The following is a 19,374-nucleotide window of genomic DNA, read 5'->3' as shown; positions in this document are numbered from 1 at the left end:
GCTCTTCACAGTATAGTCCCTGAATTAATTTTTTTTTAGTTAAGATAGCATAATTAAAAGGAGATAATAATGGAAACACACCCCCCCATAAAAAAGGACTGTCTGATCACAATTTAGGCACATTTTTTTGTTTCATTCCTGCAAAATAAGGTGCTACTTCAAAGTAGTTTCAGAATATGTTTTTGTTCTATTTTTGCCAAAAGTGTTAGTTTACTAATGATTCCCTTCCATTGCATAAAAATGATGCCAAATAGAAGGTATTTCATCTGCTGAAAAGCTAACTCATTTGCCTGCCAGTTATACATAATTTGAAGTAGTGATGTTTATGTTACTTCGAACTTGTTAATTTAGTAGAGATACAGTTGAAACGCAAGTGCTACTGATAATACAGTAGGAAGACAGTGGCTCAAGCCATTCTAATAACAGTTCAACCAGGCTTCTGATCTCTTCCCTTTATGTAGAGCAAGTGTTTCATAGTGAGATATTCCTGAGCATACAGGCAGCTGAAAATTTACCCTGAGAAATAAATTTATAATGTGTTATCTACTATATGGTAAGTGGATAAGAGCATTCATTATTAATGATTAACTCGGAATACACATGAGCACTTATGACAGAGTAGCTAGTGTGCTGTTGGTTCATCTTTAACTGACCTTGCTCATACTCAAGTGTCTCAACTATACCTAAATTTGTTTTAAGCAGAATAAGCTCAAAGATGTTATACCAGGGTTGTTTAGGATCTCAGAAACAAAATATCTATGTTAGCATTTATATTTCAGTTAGCACTAGAGCTTTATAATAAATATACAGATTCGTCTTTTGCATTATTGCATCCATATTTAGTAGCAAATGTTACAACTAATGAGAAGAGTTTCTTCAAAAACAAGTTTATTTAAAATGCAGTGCAATTACCAGCGTCTCTTATATTTCAATATAATTACTTTTATCTTTTCAACCAAATTGAAACATGATGCCTGTTACACCCTAATGAACATAGCATGTCGGGTTATATAAGTTTATTTTTCTTGAAGTAACGTGCCTGGCATACTCTCTACAATGAATTAAGTTCTATTTCTAGGTCTTTAGACCATATCACTTTAATGATACGACACAGTTTCCAGCATCTGCAGGCACTGTTCATAAGGCCAGTGAAAACATCATTAAAGTGACAGTAGACTTTTTCACAGGATTTACTATGCAAGACCACTGTATTATCCATTTCTAATGTTTTTGGATACTTCAATAAAAACATACTATTCAAAATAATATAAATAACACAGATCTTGTTGGACCATGGTTTGAGTCCATCTGTATTCTGTATCTTTTATGATGTAGTATTTCCTAGACTTAATTTCAGTCATTTTGAGGAGGAAGTACTTGGATATATTAGGTTGGTGTTTGAAACTTACAGTGGGGTGTTGGATTGGCATAGGGTGAAAAAGAACAAACTTTCACTGCAAGGATAATTGGTCTATTTCATTAGAAATAGTAGGGAGTATTACTAATGTGGAGAAAGGGATATTAATAATGCATGAAACATTAACATGATTTTGTTTGGTGTTAGTGAATATTTCCCATAGCATGCAAAAATGGCATTTTCATATTTATACAGTATTCTTGACAGGCAAGCACCAGGACGTGACAAGTATGAAATAAAGACTAACTTTCAGGGTTGAGCTTTTTTTTTTTTATTTTAATTGGGTAAAGTATAAGTTCCGTGGGCCAAATACAAGCCCTTCATTTTTCTAGAACTAGTGTGTCTGCTGCTGCCAGGTTAGACTTGTATTTCTTGGGCCGGTTAGAGGACACTGACATGCACTAGAGATACTCACATGTGATTCTTGACAGAAATCCAGTGACAGTATAACCTTCAGGGTTAGTCTGTGGTTCCACAGACTTTTCACCAGCAAAGTTAGCTTAAACAATTCTCACCTATAAAACCTCCAGCTCTGCTCACTCATTCACAGCTGAAACAAAGGAGAAGAGAGATGTAGCTGCATCAATGGTCTTGCCAGGCAGCCCCATCAGCAAGTGCTCCAGCATAGCTAAAAGGTGGGGAGTAGGAGATAGGGACTGTCAGCTTCAGCCTTGCTGCGGAAAGTAACATCCATGAAGATTTTTCAGAGTCCCTACACAAAACCTTACAGTTTATTATGTATAGATGAATGAAAATAGTGTAAATTTAACTTAGAAATACTCCTGGCATCCTGTTGGCATCTGTGATATGAATGCAACAGTAATCCTTCAGTATTGTTTTAAAAATAGATCTTAGGAAATTGTATTAACCAATTAAAGTCTGTATCACTTTCTTCCACTTCCATTTGTTTTCCCAGAAAGAAGTGAAACAGTTAAGAGAGCTGAATATCTTTTTTAAGTAAGCCTCCCTCTCCCCCCTCAGAAAAAAAGAAACCCTTGAAAAATATATTCACTGCAGATAAATGCTATCTTGGTATTCTGAACTAATGATCTCTTTATGCACCAAGTTGTTTCCAAAATGCTTTCATTTTATAATGGGGCACTGTCATGGTCATAGCACTTGACCATTAATGTTTCTCTATGTTTATGACTACTTATAGTGCAAATGCCAGTAATAAAAATGGAGCTGATCAAGTGCAGATTTCCTAGTTTCTGAATTTGTCATATGAATGAGATTTGGGCAAGATTCCTAGGTGTGTTAAGTTCACAGAGTCAATTGACTTGCCAGTAAACCGAAGTTGCACCAGCTAAGGATTTGTCTCACTGTGTTTACACACAGATAATTTCTGATTGTATAACAATGAGTATTGAATGTTACACAAGGTTTAAAATATTATTTAATTCAGCATGCTATACAGAGATCATAAAAATTTGGTAGTTTCGAAGGAGAGGCTCAATATTAGCATAGTAGGTTCCTTTCATTTTAGGTAGTATTTCTGCCATTCATAAGGGGCCTAACATGAATAGTTTAAAGGGTTTTAACACTGAGAATACTCAGTTATTCAAATACTGCTTTTCCACTAACAGGGTATAAAACCTACAGTATAAATGTTTCTTCATATGTTTCAGATTCTTTGTCTGAATTTCTTCATTCTGTATTGTAGGCTCGTTACAGGAAGGAGCAGACATTGCTTAAACAGCTGCCCTGCATTCCATTGGTGGAGAATCTGCTGAAAGATGGCACAGATGGTTGTGCTCTAGCAGCCCTGATTCACTTCTACTGTCCAGATATCATTAAACTAGAGGGTATGTCTAACATGTCCCTATGCTTGTAAAATTGTGTCCATGAAAGTTTATAAATGTCTGTGTTTGATAATTATGTGAAAAAAGGTGCTTAAATGTGATACACAAGAGGCAGAATTTGAGTGTGGTTTTATTTAATATTACCTTTGTATCAATTTATTTTTACATTTAAATAAAAGCAACCAAGGTGTCCTTCCATGTTGTGCTTATGTTATCACACTAATATAAACATAGTAGGTTATATGATTACAGAATCTGACTGTGACAACATATTTGCCTTGTGTTCTGAAACTTAAAACCACCTGGAAAACTTTTATTCTTGAAGCTGCATAAGCTTTCTTGTAAATCTGAGAAGTTACAGATTTAAAACATGGAAAATGAGTTAGTCAAGCCCAGCCTAGTTGCACTGCATGGCAGATAGTTGCTCTCATAGATAGTTGCATCTCACTAGATGCTTCGGGGCATCTAGTTCACCTGATAGTTAACTATATAATTTATAAAGTAAATGAAAACATGCTGTCTAGTACATATTGGTGTTGTGCTGTTCTATAACAGCTGTCTCTGATAATAAGCAGCTTCATCTTGTTCTTTTGCTCAGTGTGGTTAAAGTCATATTTTGGCAACTGAGAGCCTCATGTAGTTATAAAATGTCTTGTCAGCTAACACCCATCATTTTCTTCCTGTGTTCTGTCCATAATGCCTTTGATGTCGTGGGAACACTTAGAAAGAAGCATCCTGAGAAATCCAGGAATATGAACAAGAGTATAAAGCTTGCTCAGGACTCAAATTGGAATTCATATACACAACCACTTTATAGGAAGCTTCCAGTGCAGTGGGCATTGAAGATGAAAGACACCAAGATACATGCATTCACTATTCTTCCTAGGCTTGTGAATTTTGAAAAATGTGACTTCCAGTTTACATAAATGTTGTAGCCAAATACATACTGTTGTATGTGATTAGGCAAGAATTAGAACTTGGATAATGTTGAATACAGCTGACACCTAATTCCTTCTTACTGTTTTAGTATAGTTGAAAATATGGACAGCCCGAAAGATCTTGTATTCCTCGCATGACCACATACATACCACCAGATTACTCCAACATCTGACTTTAAACAGACATGGCATAGGTTGTCTTTGGAATTTTAGTGTTAATATTGTTGTTAGGTGTCCTGACAACGTCTTCCCGAAAGATACATAAATGTGCCTGTTGTTGTCTCAGAAGTAAATTCAAAGGTACTCTGAAGTGACTAGCAGCTTTTCAAAAAGACTTTGACCATTTTCCCTGTATTTAAATAACACTATTTTTGATGCATGTTAAATTTCACTGAGATTTGGTTCCGTGTTGGAACTGAGGAAGGCAGCTAATAAAAATGCATATGCAAAAATTCTAAAAAATGCATTAACAAAAAAGAGAAAGTATTAATCTAGAGTTCTTTGTAGTCTGAAATAGAGTGTTTCTTCTCATCAAGACTTCAACTTTCAAATCTAGGTTTGTTTCAAGGAATACAGGATTAGAAAGGACTCGCTATGTCAGTGTGTCAAGAAATTGGCTATTGTGTGAAATTATATAATCACGTTCATGAATTTATCATGTTTCTAATGTTCTACTTTAAAATTGTCTAGCTCTTTAAAATCTGTACTTTTCTTACCCACTGTTGCAGAGCTCCATGTTTTTTGACATGGTTTTAAATCTTACTCTGGTTTCCTACCCAATTGTGTTTGTAGCCTGTCTACCCGCCTTTTTGTTGCTCTTCAAGCAGTGCTCTCTGGCTTCTATAGCTTCTAGTCTGATGTCTACCCTCATGATATATTTTCTTTTTCTTGTTTTGCCCTGGCTACTGAACCAAGCCTCTTCAGTTTCCTCTCCGGAGGTGGATTTCCATTCTCATTATTATCCTCAGTAGTCTTTCTCTGCAACTAGTCCAGTTTCAGTTTATCTTCCTTGAATATGGACGGTCAAAATTGTACACAGAAATCCAGACTGGCATCTCAATACTACTTCATACAGTGCTTCTTTGTCACTTCTGAAAATAGACCTTCTGATACATTTTAGCATCATGTTTGCTGGTTTTCATAGCTGCATGATGCTGAAAGCTCATAAATATCTTTACATTAGCTAATACATGGTATCTCCCTGCTCTGTATCACTTGCAACCAATGAGTCACATTAGAATTTGTTAGATCGAAATGCATGACTTCACATTTAGTATTACTAAACCTAATCCCATTTTGTTAGTTTAGTTAATTTTTTTTTCTATTGATCATCATCTGTGGGGTTGGGATGACGGAATATGTCCAATATCCTCAGGATGGGAATCCTTATCCTGGTAACATCAAAGTAGGTTCCTAGTCTGAAGAAACCTTTTGTCCTAAACAGTTTAAAACTTAAGTGGAGTTCCATCATACACTGTTGCTTTAAGAATAAAATCTGTTGCATGCTCTGGAAGTACAGTAATTTTCTTCTGTTCTGTCCTTTTTTCAAGGACTGTCTTTTTTTTTCTAGGAAATTATAGCTACTGAATTTTCCAAGAAGCAGTTATGAAAAGAGAACAGGAGGAGGTTAGCTGGGCAAAAATAGTATTCAGATACTACTTTATAACTTCACTGGTCTGTTCACTGCTACCACTTCTGTGTTTTTAAATGGCACTTTAAAACAAAGGGTGATAATTCATGATCCTTGTATAATCTCATATCAAACATCTAAATACACAAAATCAAATACTGTTTTTTGGGGGGAAGATTTGGGATTAATAGCACTAAATTGTACTCTTAGGTCTGTATGCAAAGACAGAGAACAAGGATGTATGGATAACTTTGTGAAAAAGAGTACATTGCTGCTGTATAGGAAAGCTAATTGAAAAATAATTTGTATCGTGATCAAACATGGGTTTTCATTACATGGGAATGGCAGAAGTTAGAGCATAACTCCTGTTTTCACAAAAGGCAAAACAGGAAAAAACACCCACAACAACTTCTTAATAGGGGGTAAAAAAACTAATGCTTAGAAAAATGTCTAAAAATATAATACTGAAAGATAAAATATAGTCATCATTTCTTAAGTTTCTGAAATAGAAAAATAAAAGCCGTGGGGTAAGAGGTCTGAATTTATCTAGAAAATACTCAAGAATCCAGCAAAGCAAAAAGCACATTTTGCAAATCTGTACCTGTATCTAATCTTTGCTTTTCTTCTTTTTAGATATTTGTTTGAAAGAGACAATGTCTTTGGCTGACAGTCTGTATAATCTACAGTTGATTCAAGAATTTTGCCAGGAATACCTTAACCAGTGCTGCCACTTTAGTCTTGAGGATATGCTCTATGCAGCTTCTTCAATAAAGGTAAAAAAACCCCAATAAATAGATAAGTAAAACTGCAAGCAGTGTCCACAGGACTGTTTTGCTAATGATATATTTAGTCTTTTTTGGTCTTCTGCTGTATGAAAAGTGGCATTGCATGCAACATGCAAATTCCAGCGTCAAGTAGAACTCGCAGTTTTGTTTGGCAGTTACATTGTTATAGTAGTTCTGAAATATTTTTTTAAAAAGGACTTGTGACAGTATTTCTAAAACCTTTGATTTTTGCAAAACTATTTCACATTTTGTCTCTTTTCTTATAATTTCATTTTTAGCTAAAGAATATAACCTGTGGTATATCTGTTAACATGTAATAGTGATCTGCATTAGTTTAAATTTATTAAACTTTAACAAAAAGAATATTTAAGCGTTGCTTATGGAATTATTACTCACCCTTCTTACTCATTTCTGCATATACAATAACTTCATAATTTAAAACCTTAAAGCTTCTTTTTCACTTTTCTGTGAAAATATAAACTTCTGAGTTAATTTCATTATACTATCTAATAGCTTTATGCCTGGAACACAGCAGGAACACTATCCCAAGAGCTACAGTTGTTTGAATAAGCTATTAAGTGTTTTCAGTCATTCTAAAATTTCACTCTAGAAAGAGGGAAAAAAGCCACCCTGATTCTGCTTATTCTATCGTTTTTAAGCCTGTGTGAAAGGACAAGGCGTAATCAAATTATTTCTTGCCTAATTGTAGCTTTAATTTTTCAGTCTTGTGTTTCCATAAGACTTTCTTCTATATAAAACAACCTTTGTTTGCTTAAGATTCTTGTTGGCCTGCCTTTAGGGAATGAAATATTATTTTTATGGAGGAGTCATATCCATTTCAGATGGTATGTAACTGGTTTCTAGATATTTGGGCCATTTCAGTGCTTTTATAGCTATCTCAGAAACAGAGCCACAGAAGCCAGAGCTTGAATGCAGCTTTGTCTCCCGCAGGGTTGAACCCAATCCTTTTCAACTAAGTAATTAGCTGACAGTGTGAGTAAGGGCAGTAGGACTTAAGTCTAGACTACTTAGCTATTGCTGTTTTATATTGTGTATGCAAAGTTGTGTAGTGACAGTTTTCAATCAGCTTTTGGTTTCTTTTCATTTCAGTGATTGCCTACATTCTTGTAAAATGCCTGCTGTATCGCAGCCTCTTGTTTGTAGTTTCCCAGCATATGGTCCTACAACCATATTGAGTGATATTGAGTAAGACTCCTTCACTGTGTTTGATTGTTTCTCTCTGATTACAGATACAAGGAATAAATGGAATTCATTATTTTTCAGTTTCATTTGTGTTCCATTTTTATAGTAATGGTTTGACTTAGTAATTTCGCTGTTTCTGAACACTTGTTTTTAGAGGGGGTTTAGAATTTTTTCAAGTATTTTAGAGTATTTCTGGTACTGATCATGTTTTTACAAGTTGTTGTGGTGTGGTTACTTACTTAGATGTAAACGCTACAGAGAAAAGCTGCCATTTTTTTCTTCTGAAGCTTGGCACGTAAACTTTGGCTAGTGCTAAACTCTGTTTTTCCAGTGTTGAGAATTAATTTGCTTTCCAAATAAATTCAGAGTTAAAGGAGCTCTTTCTTAGTTTTCCAGTGCATCTGATTAGAGTAAGTTCTTATAAATGTACATACTCTCCAAAGAATTTTAGTTACTTTGAAAAAACTTGCATTTTAAATTTATATGTTAAATATTACACATTGAATTAAATTGGTTAATAGCAGTCACCCTTCTCTCCATCTGAAGATGCATATAATGCCAAGTTTTAGGATTTATAGAAGCATTGGTCTTCATTTCAGGTAACTTTATTCATCAACAAAAATGTCTATTTGATTTCAGGATGACCTGTAAGCACAGTAGGTGGCACTATGCTTTCGTTTAGAAGTCTGCTATGTGTCATAGTGGTAACAGAAAGAATAAAAAGAACAAAACTGCTGATATGTTACTGTGAAAAGCCTCAAGAGAAAAAAATACAGTTGAGTTTTTCAAATTACAGTGCTGTGCTTTGTGTGGTCCTAGAAATTACACTGGGTGTCCTGACTTGATGCTAGTTCTTGAGAAGGAAGGGGGCAGAGCTTCTTTCTCTGAAAATAATCAAGCAGAAAATGCATACCTTACATTCTTCACTTGGCACACTTCACTGTCCAGTTACATTAAATCAACTACAAGATACAGAAATTTAGTGCAGGACTTGACCAATGTGACTGTGCCTACTTTTGGCTTTCCCATCAAAATGCACAGAAACAAAGGTTAATTTAAAACTTCATTTAAGCATCCAGAGCCTTTAATATAGGCTCTCACATTTTGCAGCAGATGAAACTGGTTGCTTAGTTCTCCTTTAACACAGAGAAGAAACAGGCTTTGTCTGGATTTCTAGACAGCTTTAATGTGTCATAATCAAAGGAAACAGAAAGTAAGTTTTCTGGCTTCTCACTTGCCCATTTCTCCTCCTCTGAGAAAAATACATTAGTGAAGTTCTTCATAAGATGTTTTCTAAGGCAGGGCTACTAAGGTTCAAGAAAAAATATTTGAATACATTCCATGGATGCTGGAGGCACCACCAAGGGACTGTGCTGGTTCCTGGTTGTTTGCATTTGAGACAGGCAAACACAAGTCAAGAGAGATTCCATAAAAATAATCACATTATTTTCTGAGTCCTCTCTGCATACTTAACAAGGAGGAAAGAACAGAAAATCTTGGATCTCTTCTCAGTTGTGCAGATTGCTTTTTTGACCTGATCCTCCCTCTTCCATTCGCTTTTAAGAAGTTTTATCCTGAGATGGGGTTTTTCTTTTTATGTATCTTGTTCTTCACCTACGTATAGGAAATTGCATAGAACTGAAAGAGCTATTTTATTATGTCTTGACAGATAAAGACAAATAAAAGAACTTGCATGAAGTGCTATCACAGGAAGCACAAACCACCCTGCGAAACGGTTAAGACTACTTTACTATTTTGGCCCAACTGTTTATTAGCATTGCAGTGTAGTAGTATTTAGTATTTCTGGTTTGAATAAAGGTCTTATGGAATCTATAATTCCTGAAGGGATTTTGTGATGGGCATGTATGGTCCCTGGAGAGAAAGAAGAAAGTCCATCTCATATGTTCCATTTGTCACTATATACGTGTTGAAAGTATTTCTGTAAGAGGAAAAACATCTTTGGTAGTATTTGGTTAAACTTTTCATATTTTTAGATCATTCTCTCCTATTCCAGTAGGACCATAGATTTCAGATCTAAGAACTGAGTCTAGGAAGTGATTATGAGGTTAACATTCAAAGAGGATACTGACAGGTTGAATCATTTGATGTTTGCCGTGATATGAGAGCGCACATAGGAACTTGACATTGAATCAGTTGACGCACAGTTAAATTATCTTTTGTGTTTCTTTAGCTGAGCCTTCAAAAACATGTGAGTTTGGGGATTTTTTTTTTGTTTGTTTCTTTTTAAATAGTGATCTTAAACTCATGTTACTCATTTAATCTACACATACTGTACGCTGTCTTTTCACTGACACAAGATTGAGTCAGGATGAGACACAGATCACAACTAATATTAGAAAACCTTTTAGTAATTTGAGGGCTATTATCGATAGAATTAATCATTTATTGATAAGAGAACTATTCAAACAATGCATTCATTTGCTTTCACAGTTCACACTGTCAATAATTTTTACTGGGCTAGGGTGGAACCCACTGGCCTCCCAGAAGTAAGGGATCATAATGACCCACCAGTAGCTTTGGGGAAGGTGCCTAGAAACTCCCACAAGGTGTTCACTTGTCTCTTTAGGTGTGTATTTGCACAGAATCTTATACTCTTTTGTCTGCATGTAAGAGGTACTGTCCTGTGGTCACAGGATGCATGCGCCCTGTCTTTGACTGCTGTTTCGTGCAGAAGGCACGTTTGTTCAGAATGAAAGCTTTCAGAGTGTGAAATGAAGCAAGTCTGAGATGATTGCTGTTTCTTGTCTGTGAAGGGTTCTCCTCTGACCTAAATGTGAGCCAGACTCTGAATTGTGCAGAACCACAGCTAAGCACATAGAATAGGTGCTTTATTTTTGCAGTGTTACCAATCAGAGCAGACAGAACAAACATGTACTGTCAAAGATGGAGTCACTAGTTTCTGGACTTCCTTTTCCCTTTTTTTGCGCCCCCCCCCCCCCCCCCCCCACTGAATTGCACAGGAGAATATAATATCTAAAAGATTGTTTTATGCTGAAAATATTTATTGCACTTGAGCAGTTTTGAATACTTGTACTTTCTGATGTAATGTTGATGGTGACTTCACAGATGACATAAGTAGAAGATAGAATCAGCATCACATCCTCTGAGATGTGAAAAACTGTGTTCAGTTTTTATATGATTCATCATATAGATTGTCGTGGTTTAAACCAAGTCCACACAGCTCTTTCACTCCCTCCCCCTCGCTCCCCCAACTCCCAGAGAGTTGGGGAGGAGAATCCAAAGAATGTAGCCCCCACGGGTTGAGATAAGCACAGTTTAATAGCTAAGGTATAACATAAATCACTACTGCTACTACTACTACAAACAATAATGATGAAGCCAATAACAAGTGAAGAGAATACAACATCTCACCAGCCACCAACCCATAACTCACTCCACCCTGCCCGACCGAGCACCGACCGATACCTCCTCCATCCCCCCAGAGCTCCAGCCCTTCTGGGTCTCTCCTGGTTACCTCCTGGGTATGACGTGCTATGGTATGGAATACCTCTTTGGCTAGCCTGGGTAAGGTGTCCTGTCTCTCCTTCCTCCTGGCCTCCCCTCCTCCCTGGCAGAGCATGAGCTCAGAAAAGGCCTTGGACAAAACCAAACATTTGAGCAGTAACTCAAAACATACTTGCTATCAGCAACTGTTCCCAGCCCAAAAGTCAAAACACAGCACTGTACCAGCTACCAAGAAGGAGAAAAAATGATTGCTACTGCTGAACCCATGACATTATCCACCCCTTATTCCATACCATTCACGTCATGCCCAGATTCCACATTTTCAATACACCATCACTCTTAAGTCCACCCCTCAATCCTGAGTCAATCTCTATGTTGCAACTCTGGACTGATGGCCTGAAGTATCTGGGCCCACCAGGCTCAAAATCATTCACTGTCTCCTTCAGCAGTTCTACAGCTTGCTGCTGGGGACTCCATACAGCTGCCTTCCATCTCCAGTGCTTCCAAAGCACTGGAGAGGTCCAGTGGACCAGATACTCACCTATACTTTCCCACATGCCCTGCCACTTATTACTGTCCAGCCTTGGAGACGGTCTCCTGGTGCTTCTATATCCTTGTCTAACCTTAGACAAGACCCAAACCTGACTCTGCTTAACTTTGGGGATCAGACAAAATGACTGTGGATAGAACACACTCTCTGTGTGTGCCAACATGCTGATCCCTATCACAGTCAGCAGGCAGGTCCCAAGGGCACCCAAAAACCATTCATAACCATCAGAACTCTCAGCTGCTGCTGCTGCACTTGTCACTGGGGCTCATGTAACTGCCGTACTTGCCAGCTCTCCCACCACCAGCTTCTCTTCTCCCAAATCCAGATCTTCCTCCTCTGCCTTGTTGGGAAGTGCTGTGTGGTCTCCTGCATCCTCCTGGGGCTCAGCAGGTGACTTCCTGGGGATACTCTCAGCCGCTGTGGGGTAGGGAACGGCCGCAGGACTTGGCTCCTCCACCGCCTGGTCCTGCTGCTCGGCTATTGCCTCTTTCCGCTCCTCCCCCGCCTGCTCCCACTGCTCTGCCACAGCTGTTTGGTTCCTGGAGCCGCTCTCCCTGGCAGCTTCAGCCACTGGCAGCTCCCGGGGCCGCTCCTTCCCGGTTTCACGCAGCCTCACGCAGACGGAGGTGAGGACAAGGACAAGGATGGTGAAGAGCAGCTGGATGGCCTGGTACAAGTCCAAGTCCACGGCCATGTCCATCCCCCCCTGCTGCTGGAGCCCCCCCGTGTTAAAAGTCATTGCCATAAAGTACAGTGACACAAAAACTTTAGCCCAAGCCCCATGATTGATAAACACAAATACATCTAATCCATACTCAGAGTACCTGGCAAAATCCTGAAACTCTGAGATCCAGAGAAAAAACTCTGAGAGCCAATAAATCAGCATTGTGATGAGTGACCATAAATCCGCTCAGATCTGTTGTTATCTCAACCCCAAGGGCCCCATGTTGGGCGCCAAAAAGAACTGTCGTGATTTAAACCAAGTCTGCACAGCTCATTCACTCACTCCCCCCCTTGCTCCCCCAACTCCCGGAGAGTTAGGAAGCAGAATCCAAAGAATGCAGCCCCCACTGATTGAGATAAGCACAGTTTAATAGCTAAGACACAACACAAATCACTACTGCCATTACTCCTACAAATAATAATGATAAAGCCAATAACAAGTGAAGAGAATACAACACCTCACCAGCCACTGACCCATAACTCACCCCCCCCACCTGACCGAGCACTGACCAATACCTTTTCCATCCCCCCAGAGCTCCAGCCCTTCTGGGTTTCTCCCGGTTACCTCCTGGGTATGACGTGCTATGGTGTGGAATACCTCTTTGGCTAGCCTGGGTCAGGTGTCCTCTCTCTCCTTCCTCCCAGCCTCCCTCCTTCCCCTGCAGAGCATGAGCTCAGAAAAGGCCTTGAACAAAACCAAACATTTGAGCAGTAACTCAAAACATACTTGCTATCAGCAACCGTTCCCAGCCTGAAAGTCAAAACACAGCACTGCACCAGCTACCAAGAAGGAGAAAAAATGACTGCTACTGCTGAACCCATGACATAGATAAATCCTAGAAATTGAGTGCTAAATGATAACCACACATGTGCAGCTTACCCTCCAGTCTCAATGAAAAAAGCCACTGCAATCAGGCACCTAACCTAAGCCTGAATTTATAGTTGAAGTCCCTGTAAGCATGCATATGTATTCCTTAAGGACCTGCGAGAGCAGCTGTCTGTGTTTGGTGAGGCAGGTATGCATGGTGGGAGTCATGATTTGATTCCCATCTGTCTGCTTCAAAAGGATTCAGGATCAGGAATGAAGAGGAAGATTCAACCAGGGAACAGTTTTGTAAGAGGAGATGTCCCTCCTGAGAGGGACCAAATGTTCCTGACTCATTATTTAAAGAGAAGCCGCATGGTTTGATTTCACCTGTGTTAATCAACCAGCTTTCCCACTTCTTTGTTCTGGTCTGAAACAAGATATACAGGAGTTTTCAACTTGAGTTGCTGTGGCATTTATTAACCGTGGCAGGAGAAACTGGTAGTGCAGGGATCGTACATAGAGCTGTAATATGGCCTTGTCAAGATCGTTTGAAAACACTCCAATTTCCTTGGGTCTGGATGCCATTTATGTTGGCAATTCCATAACATCGAAACTATGGATTTGCATTTGACGTAACTTACTTTCCTGGCCTGCTGAACAGAGATTTTAATGTGCATTGTGACAGAAATTTTACAGTGTATATTTCTGTTCATTTTGAGAAAATTTCTACAAGTATCTATGGGTAGTTTTGCATTTAATTTTAGTGGTTTTAAGCCTGATTAGAAATTATTTGTATCATTTGTATATATGACCTTGTAGTTACTATTCTATAAATATGCAGATCTAGAACCTATAAATATTAGAAGGGATAAAAATTATTTTAAGTGGCAAGATTGGAAGTACTGTTTCTCTTATTTCATTTGATTTAAAAATTAATCATTATTTAAAAATTATGGAAGAGTAATAGACGTATTAAAATAACTTATCTTTTTTTTGTATAAAATTTTACAAAGCAAGCTAGCTGATATCTCTTTTTTTTACAGAAGCAAGTAATGACTTTAGATTTTATACTCAGAATATGGGAGTTAGTTTTGTTTTGTTTTGTTTTCCATAAGATAGCCTTCCAAAATTTGGTAAGCAGTTAAACAGAAGGATTTTTATTGTAAGTACTAGAAGATGGAATACATAAAATGCAAGCAGTAGTACAGCTGACTGCATACATCTGATGAACAGTCTGCACATATCAAATTGGAAAAATTAAATCAGGATGGTTCTCAAATAAAGCACCTATAAAGCTGCAAGTCTGCCATCTGCTGTTAAGTGATTTTGAGCCTATCTGAACTGTTCAGAGCTCAGGGTTTTTCTTTTACTAGTATGAAAATACTGTTCTGTTTCTGAGTATTTTTGTGAATATGTGCATGTGATAATCATGATTAGCTTTTAGAAGTTCTGTTGGTATAATCAAGGCAAAATCTGTGGAAATAATACCTATGTTCTTTCTGGCCCTGGTTAGCACGACTGCTACAGACACACAGTTAGCTTTTCCAAAAGATTAAGTTACTGATCGTCAGTCTTCCCATTTGATCACCATGATTAACATCCCTTTCTGACTAATAATAACTTTTGAGAAAATGCAGTTTCTGTCATGTTTCAGCGTCAAACATCTAGAGTAGCCTCAATTCTAAGCTGCTATGCAACCAGCAGTTTCATTCTTTACTTTAGTAAACAGTGCTTAGGTGATTTTTGGCAGAACAAGCTGTCCTGCAGTAGCTCAAGACTGTGTAGAAAATAATCTCAGAAGGAATGTCTGAGTCCTTCATAGAACAGCCACACTACTAAAGGCAGCATTTCAACATAAATATAAGAATTGGAGTGTTAAAACCTGTATTATTTCAGATGGGGACAAGCTATAATTAGAACATTTTATAATTCATTTTTTGTGTTAAACAAATTATAAGTTTGAAGGGAGGAGAGGGGAGCAGGAAATGCTAAAAGAAATTGTAGAAATTGTAATACTCAAAAATAGTATTAAAAATCATATTTTGTCTGAGAAGTACATCTGTTTTTTTTCTTTATGTAAATTGCTTCCTGATGAAATCAGTGGAAAAGATTTTGCTATGAACTTTTCCTCATTCAGTTACTCTATGCTGTATAAGCAGGGACAGGGTTTTTCCTAGTCTATTTATAGCTTATATGTAATAACTATGGCAACATCTGGTTGATCCCCTGACCATGTACTAAAGAGTCTGAGCAGCTTTCAGTTTAAGAGTAACCCTTTGCTGGAGTAAAGATTTATCTACATTAGAAATATTCAGAAAATAAATCTGAATCAAAAGTGTCAGATATTGAAAAGAAAATTTTCCAATTTACTGATCCAAATTTGAGGTTATCTCATTTATTATTAAATATTTATGTTGTGATTTTTTTTTATTTAAAAAAGGAAGAAAAAAAATTGGTCTTAGCCCTATGCCTGTGGTGTATTTCTGAAATAAAATAGTATTTTGTTCATAATTTTGGCATACATTTGCTCACACTCCATGTTTTGAGTATGCATTTTTAAGGCAACAAAGTTACAGCGACAATGGAATTTGACATTTTAGAGATTGAAAACATAAGGAAGCTGTCGAAAGAAGTCTGAAATTGAAGTCTCACATAGTTTCAATGCAATCTTTAATTTGAGTACATCCTTTGTGGGCACACACCAGGTGTGCTTGAATATAGGGTTGAACACTGAATATGAGAAAACTTGCCTATTTATGTAGTTATGGAATGGAAAGTTAATTTGTCCGTCACCAAATACAAAGCAATTTTCTTCTTTTTCTAATGCATAACAAAAAGCTTCATCTTTCTGCTTAGATTTTTCTCTGGTGAATTGACAGCAGAAGACTTAGACTTCGTAGCCATATATGCCTCAATCAACCAGAAAAATTTTTGTTGGACAAAGAAAAAGTTAATGTAGAAACCGTGTGCCACTGGCTTTACTTTCTCAGAATTTGTCTGATTTTTAGAATCATAGAATATTTAGGGTTGGAAAGTACCTTAAGATTATCTAGTTCCAGCTCCACTGCCATGGGTAGGTACACCTCCCACTAAACCATATCACTCAAGGCTCTGTCCAGCTTGGCCAGCTCTTTGTTAAAGAACTGTCAGCTAAAAACATTTACTACACTCTTACAACTCTGTAGCTTGATACCTGATATTTAATAACCCTCATTCTTCTAAAATCCTTCAGAAAAAAAAAGTGTTGATGTGTTGGTCTTTTTGCAACACATCTTTCTTTCTGCGAAATTGAATGAGTAAACTATTTGTAAGTTTAAATTAATTTTAAAAGACTCTATGCATTTATTCAGGGAGCCCAAATGCAATTCTTCATCTGCAGCAAGGTTTTCTTGGAGACAAGTTGAAAGTCTTACTGCTCACAAAGAGCTGGAAATTAGGAAAATATCCCATGCTCTGCTAGGAGAATGTTTTGTATGTATAAACATGGCTCTATTAACATCTATAATAGCAAAGTCTATGCTGAAAATAATCTTGAGTCATACAGAAAATGTGGAAGCCAAATCTATTTAAAAAAAAAAAACAAAACAAAACCAAAACTACAACTGTCCTTGCTCAAAGCAAACATCACCCAGGCACTCTATACTGTTTCCCACAAGAGTTCAGAAATGGCAGAAGCCAGAGCAAGTAGTGAAGACCAGGGTAAGCTATAGGCTTTATCGTAAATAGACTTAAGAATTCTGTCCCATACCAAAGAATGTTACATGCTCAACTAATATCCTTTATTTATAAGTAGATTTTTCCTTATCTTTGTTTAAAAATACAGAAATTGGGTAATTGTTCACATTTTTCTAAGTCAGCTCAGATTTCTTTATTGACACAAAGCCCAGAAGAGACATTGCTGCCGCTTGAAACTCTTCATTCAGTTTTAAACAAACTGTTTTCACGAAGCTGTTTAATTATGATTTCGCAATTTAATGCTCACGTAGATGTTTCTTTTTTTAATTGAAAAGGATAATATGTTTGACAGCATCTTTTTCCAACCATTCTGTGCTCTCTGCCCTGCAAGACATCAGGCCTGAGCATATGTTTATTATGAAACACTTCAACCTAACCAGTTAAAATCTGGTCAAGTTATGTGTATTAAATACTTGGTACTGCAGATTGGACTTACTGACCTCATTTTCTAAGAAATCAGAAAAGAGAATCTCAGAGAAGAGATTCTAAACTAGATGAAATGAGGAAGCATATCCAGAATGCTGCTTAGTCTATTTATTTGCAGGATTGTGTTTTAATATTAATATCTCTTTCTGTTTAATTGGTAGAGCAACTACATGGTGTTCATGGCAGAATTGTTCTGGTGGTTTGAAGTGGTAAAGCCATCATTTGTGCAGCCTCGTGTTGTTGCACATCCTCAAGGTAATTAAGGATTGATTTTAACATCCATGGGTTTTGTATGTATGTGAACAGATTGCCATTGTGTTCACAAATACAGTGAATATTTTAGTTAACAGGATTTGGCAATGTACAACCCCTTTAAAGAAGGAGCAAAGTACTCTTTCTTTGTGTTAATCTTCATCTCATCTCATGAATCATAATTAGGTTTTGTTGTCTGTTACCAAAAACTCATATAAATTGTTGTGGTATAATCACTTGCAAATTTTCCTGACCAAAACAAGCCTGGAATCCATTTATGCTTATATAGGGATTACAGACATAATAAGGAGCCAAGAACAGAATTTATTGCTGAGGAAAAGATACCAAGAGAAAGGAATATAAATCTGGGGAAACTAGACAGATAGTTAATTTAAAATTGCATTTGTACCTCGATACAAAGGCACAGTCTTCCATCAGTAAATTCTCAAATTTAAAAGCCCACCTCTAGGTTAGATCTTCACACCTGCTAATGCGTCCAGAGTCATGGTAACTTAAACATTCATACAGCAGGGCTAGGACTGTGCCTCCAAGAGCTAGGAAGAGATTTTCGTTACATTACTTTTATACCTTTTTTAATTTATATGCTTTATAGCAATTAGAGATCTGATTCTTTTTTTTCTAACTAATTTACGATATAACCAAAATACAATTTTCTTGCTGAAAAGTTAGTCTAAGAGTTTTGGGGAAAAAAATTTTATCAGCAAAATTTCTTCCAGAAGGAGCATATTGTTTCTAAAAAGATTGTTTGTTTTTAATTTTGTTTCCCTTTTTCAGTTCTTTTCTCTGTCTTCCCTTTCCTTTTCTAGTAATTTTTGTCATTCTCCATTACCTTAAATAATGCCAGTATGGGAACTTGGGAGGAGGTAGAGCTGAAAGGAAGTGACTGGTTTTTAATCTAAATAATTGAACCAATGAAAAGTCTTAAATCTTTGGAAATCATTACTTCAATTTATTTCATACAGGCTTTTTACCATGTATTTTAACTGAATACTGAACTATAATAACTTGAGCTTTGTTCTTTCTGGTAGCTGAACCTGCAAAAGATGCTGCTTCTGCTCACAGCTTGAATGCTAACAGAAGAAATTATGTGGATGGCCCATCTGGTTCTGACTTTTTAGCCAGGTAATGTCACTAGTACTGTTTCACAATCTTATCCTTTCTATTCAGAATCATACAAAAAACACACAAATCACATAAAATCCACAGGTTTTTATTTAGTTTTGCTGCCTTTTTGCAGTGCTCAGGGGTTGAATTACAAAGCAGTCTGTAGAATTTTGTGGAAGATGTTATAGTTCAGCTGTTTCCTGCACTGCCCTGTCGCATGGCAGGCTACATGTTCATGTTTGTACAGTTCGTATTTGCTACTTGGTCAGCGTGCTGTTGTTTTGCCACTCTCCAAACTAAGAGTAAGAAACAAAAGAAGAGTAAGAAACAATTTTGAATCTGTCTTTTGCAACAGGGATTCCCAAGGCAGTTTGCAAATTGCAGAGCCACTGCATACAGTCCGACAAACGGCTTGTAACTGTGACTGTCATACAGAACAAAGAAAGGTTTACAGTAAAAATCACTGTTTGTATGTGGCTTTCAACCTGATGTCA

At 37.2% G+C, this 19,374-nt stretch overlaps 1 protein-coding gene across 4 annotated transcripts in view; it reads left to right on the top strand.

The window, feature by feature from the left end:
- Positions 1-19,374, top strand: part of CAMSAP2 (calmodulin regulated spectrin associated protein family member 2) — an 87,161-nt gene that overhangs the window by 50,735 nt on the left and 17,052 nt on the right. For all 4 annotated transcript variants that reach the window (XM_031048027.2, XM_031048026.2, XM_005148074.3 and 1 more), the window contains 4 exons: positions 3,081-3,222; positions 6,421-6,560; positions 17,665-17,758; positions 18,805-18,898. In XM_031048027.2, the coding sequence (XP_030903887.2) occupies positions 3,081-3,222; positions 6,421-6,560; positions 17,665-17,758; positions 18,805-18,898 (470 nt within the window). The remainder of the gene's footprint in view (positions 1-3,080; positions 3,223-6,420; positions 6,561-17,664; positions 17,759-18,804; positions 18,899-19,374) is intronic.

Source organism: Melopsittacus undulatus, chromosome 6 (assembly GCF_012275295.1).
Source record: "Melopsittacus undulatus isolate bMelUnd1 chromosome 6, bMelUnd1.mat.Z, whole genome shotgun sequence".
Taxonomy (NCBI): domain Eukaryota; kingdom Metazoa; phylum Chordata; class Aves; order Psittaciformes; family Psittaculidae; genus Melopsittacus; species Melopsittacus undulatus.
The sequence above is the reverse complement of the archived record's forward strand: the minus strand, read 5'-3'. Positions and strand labels throughout refer to the sequence as shown.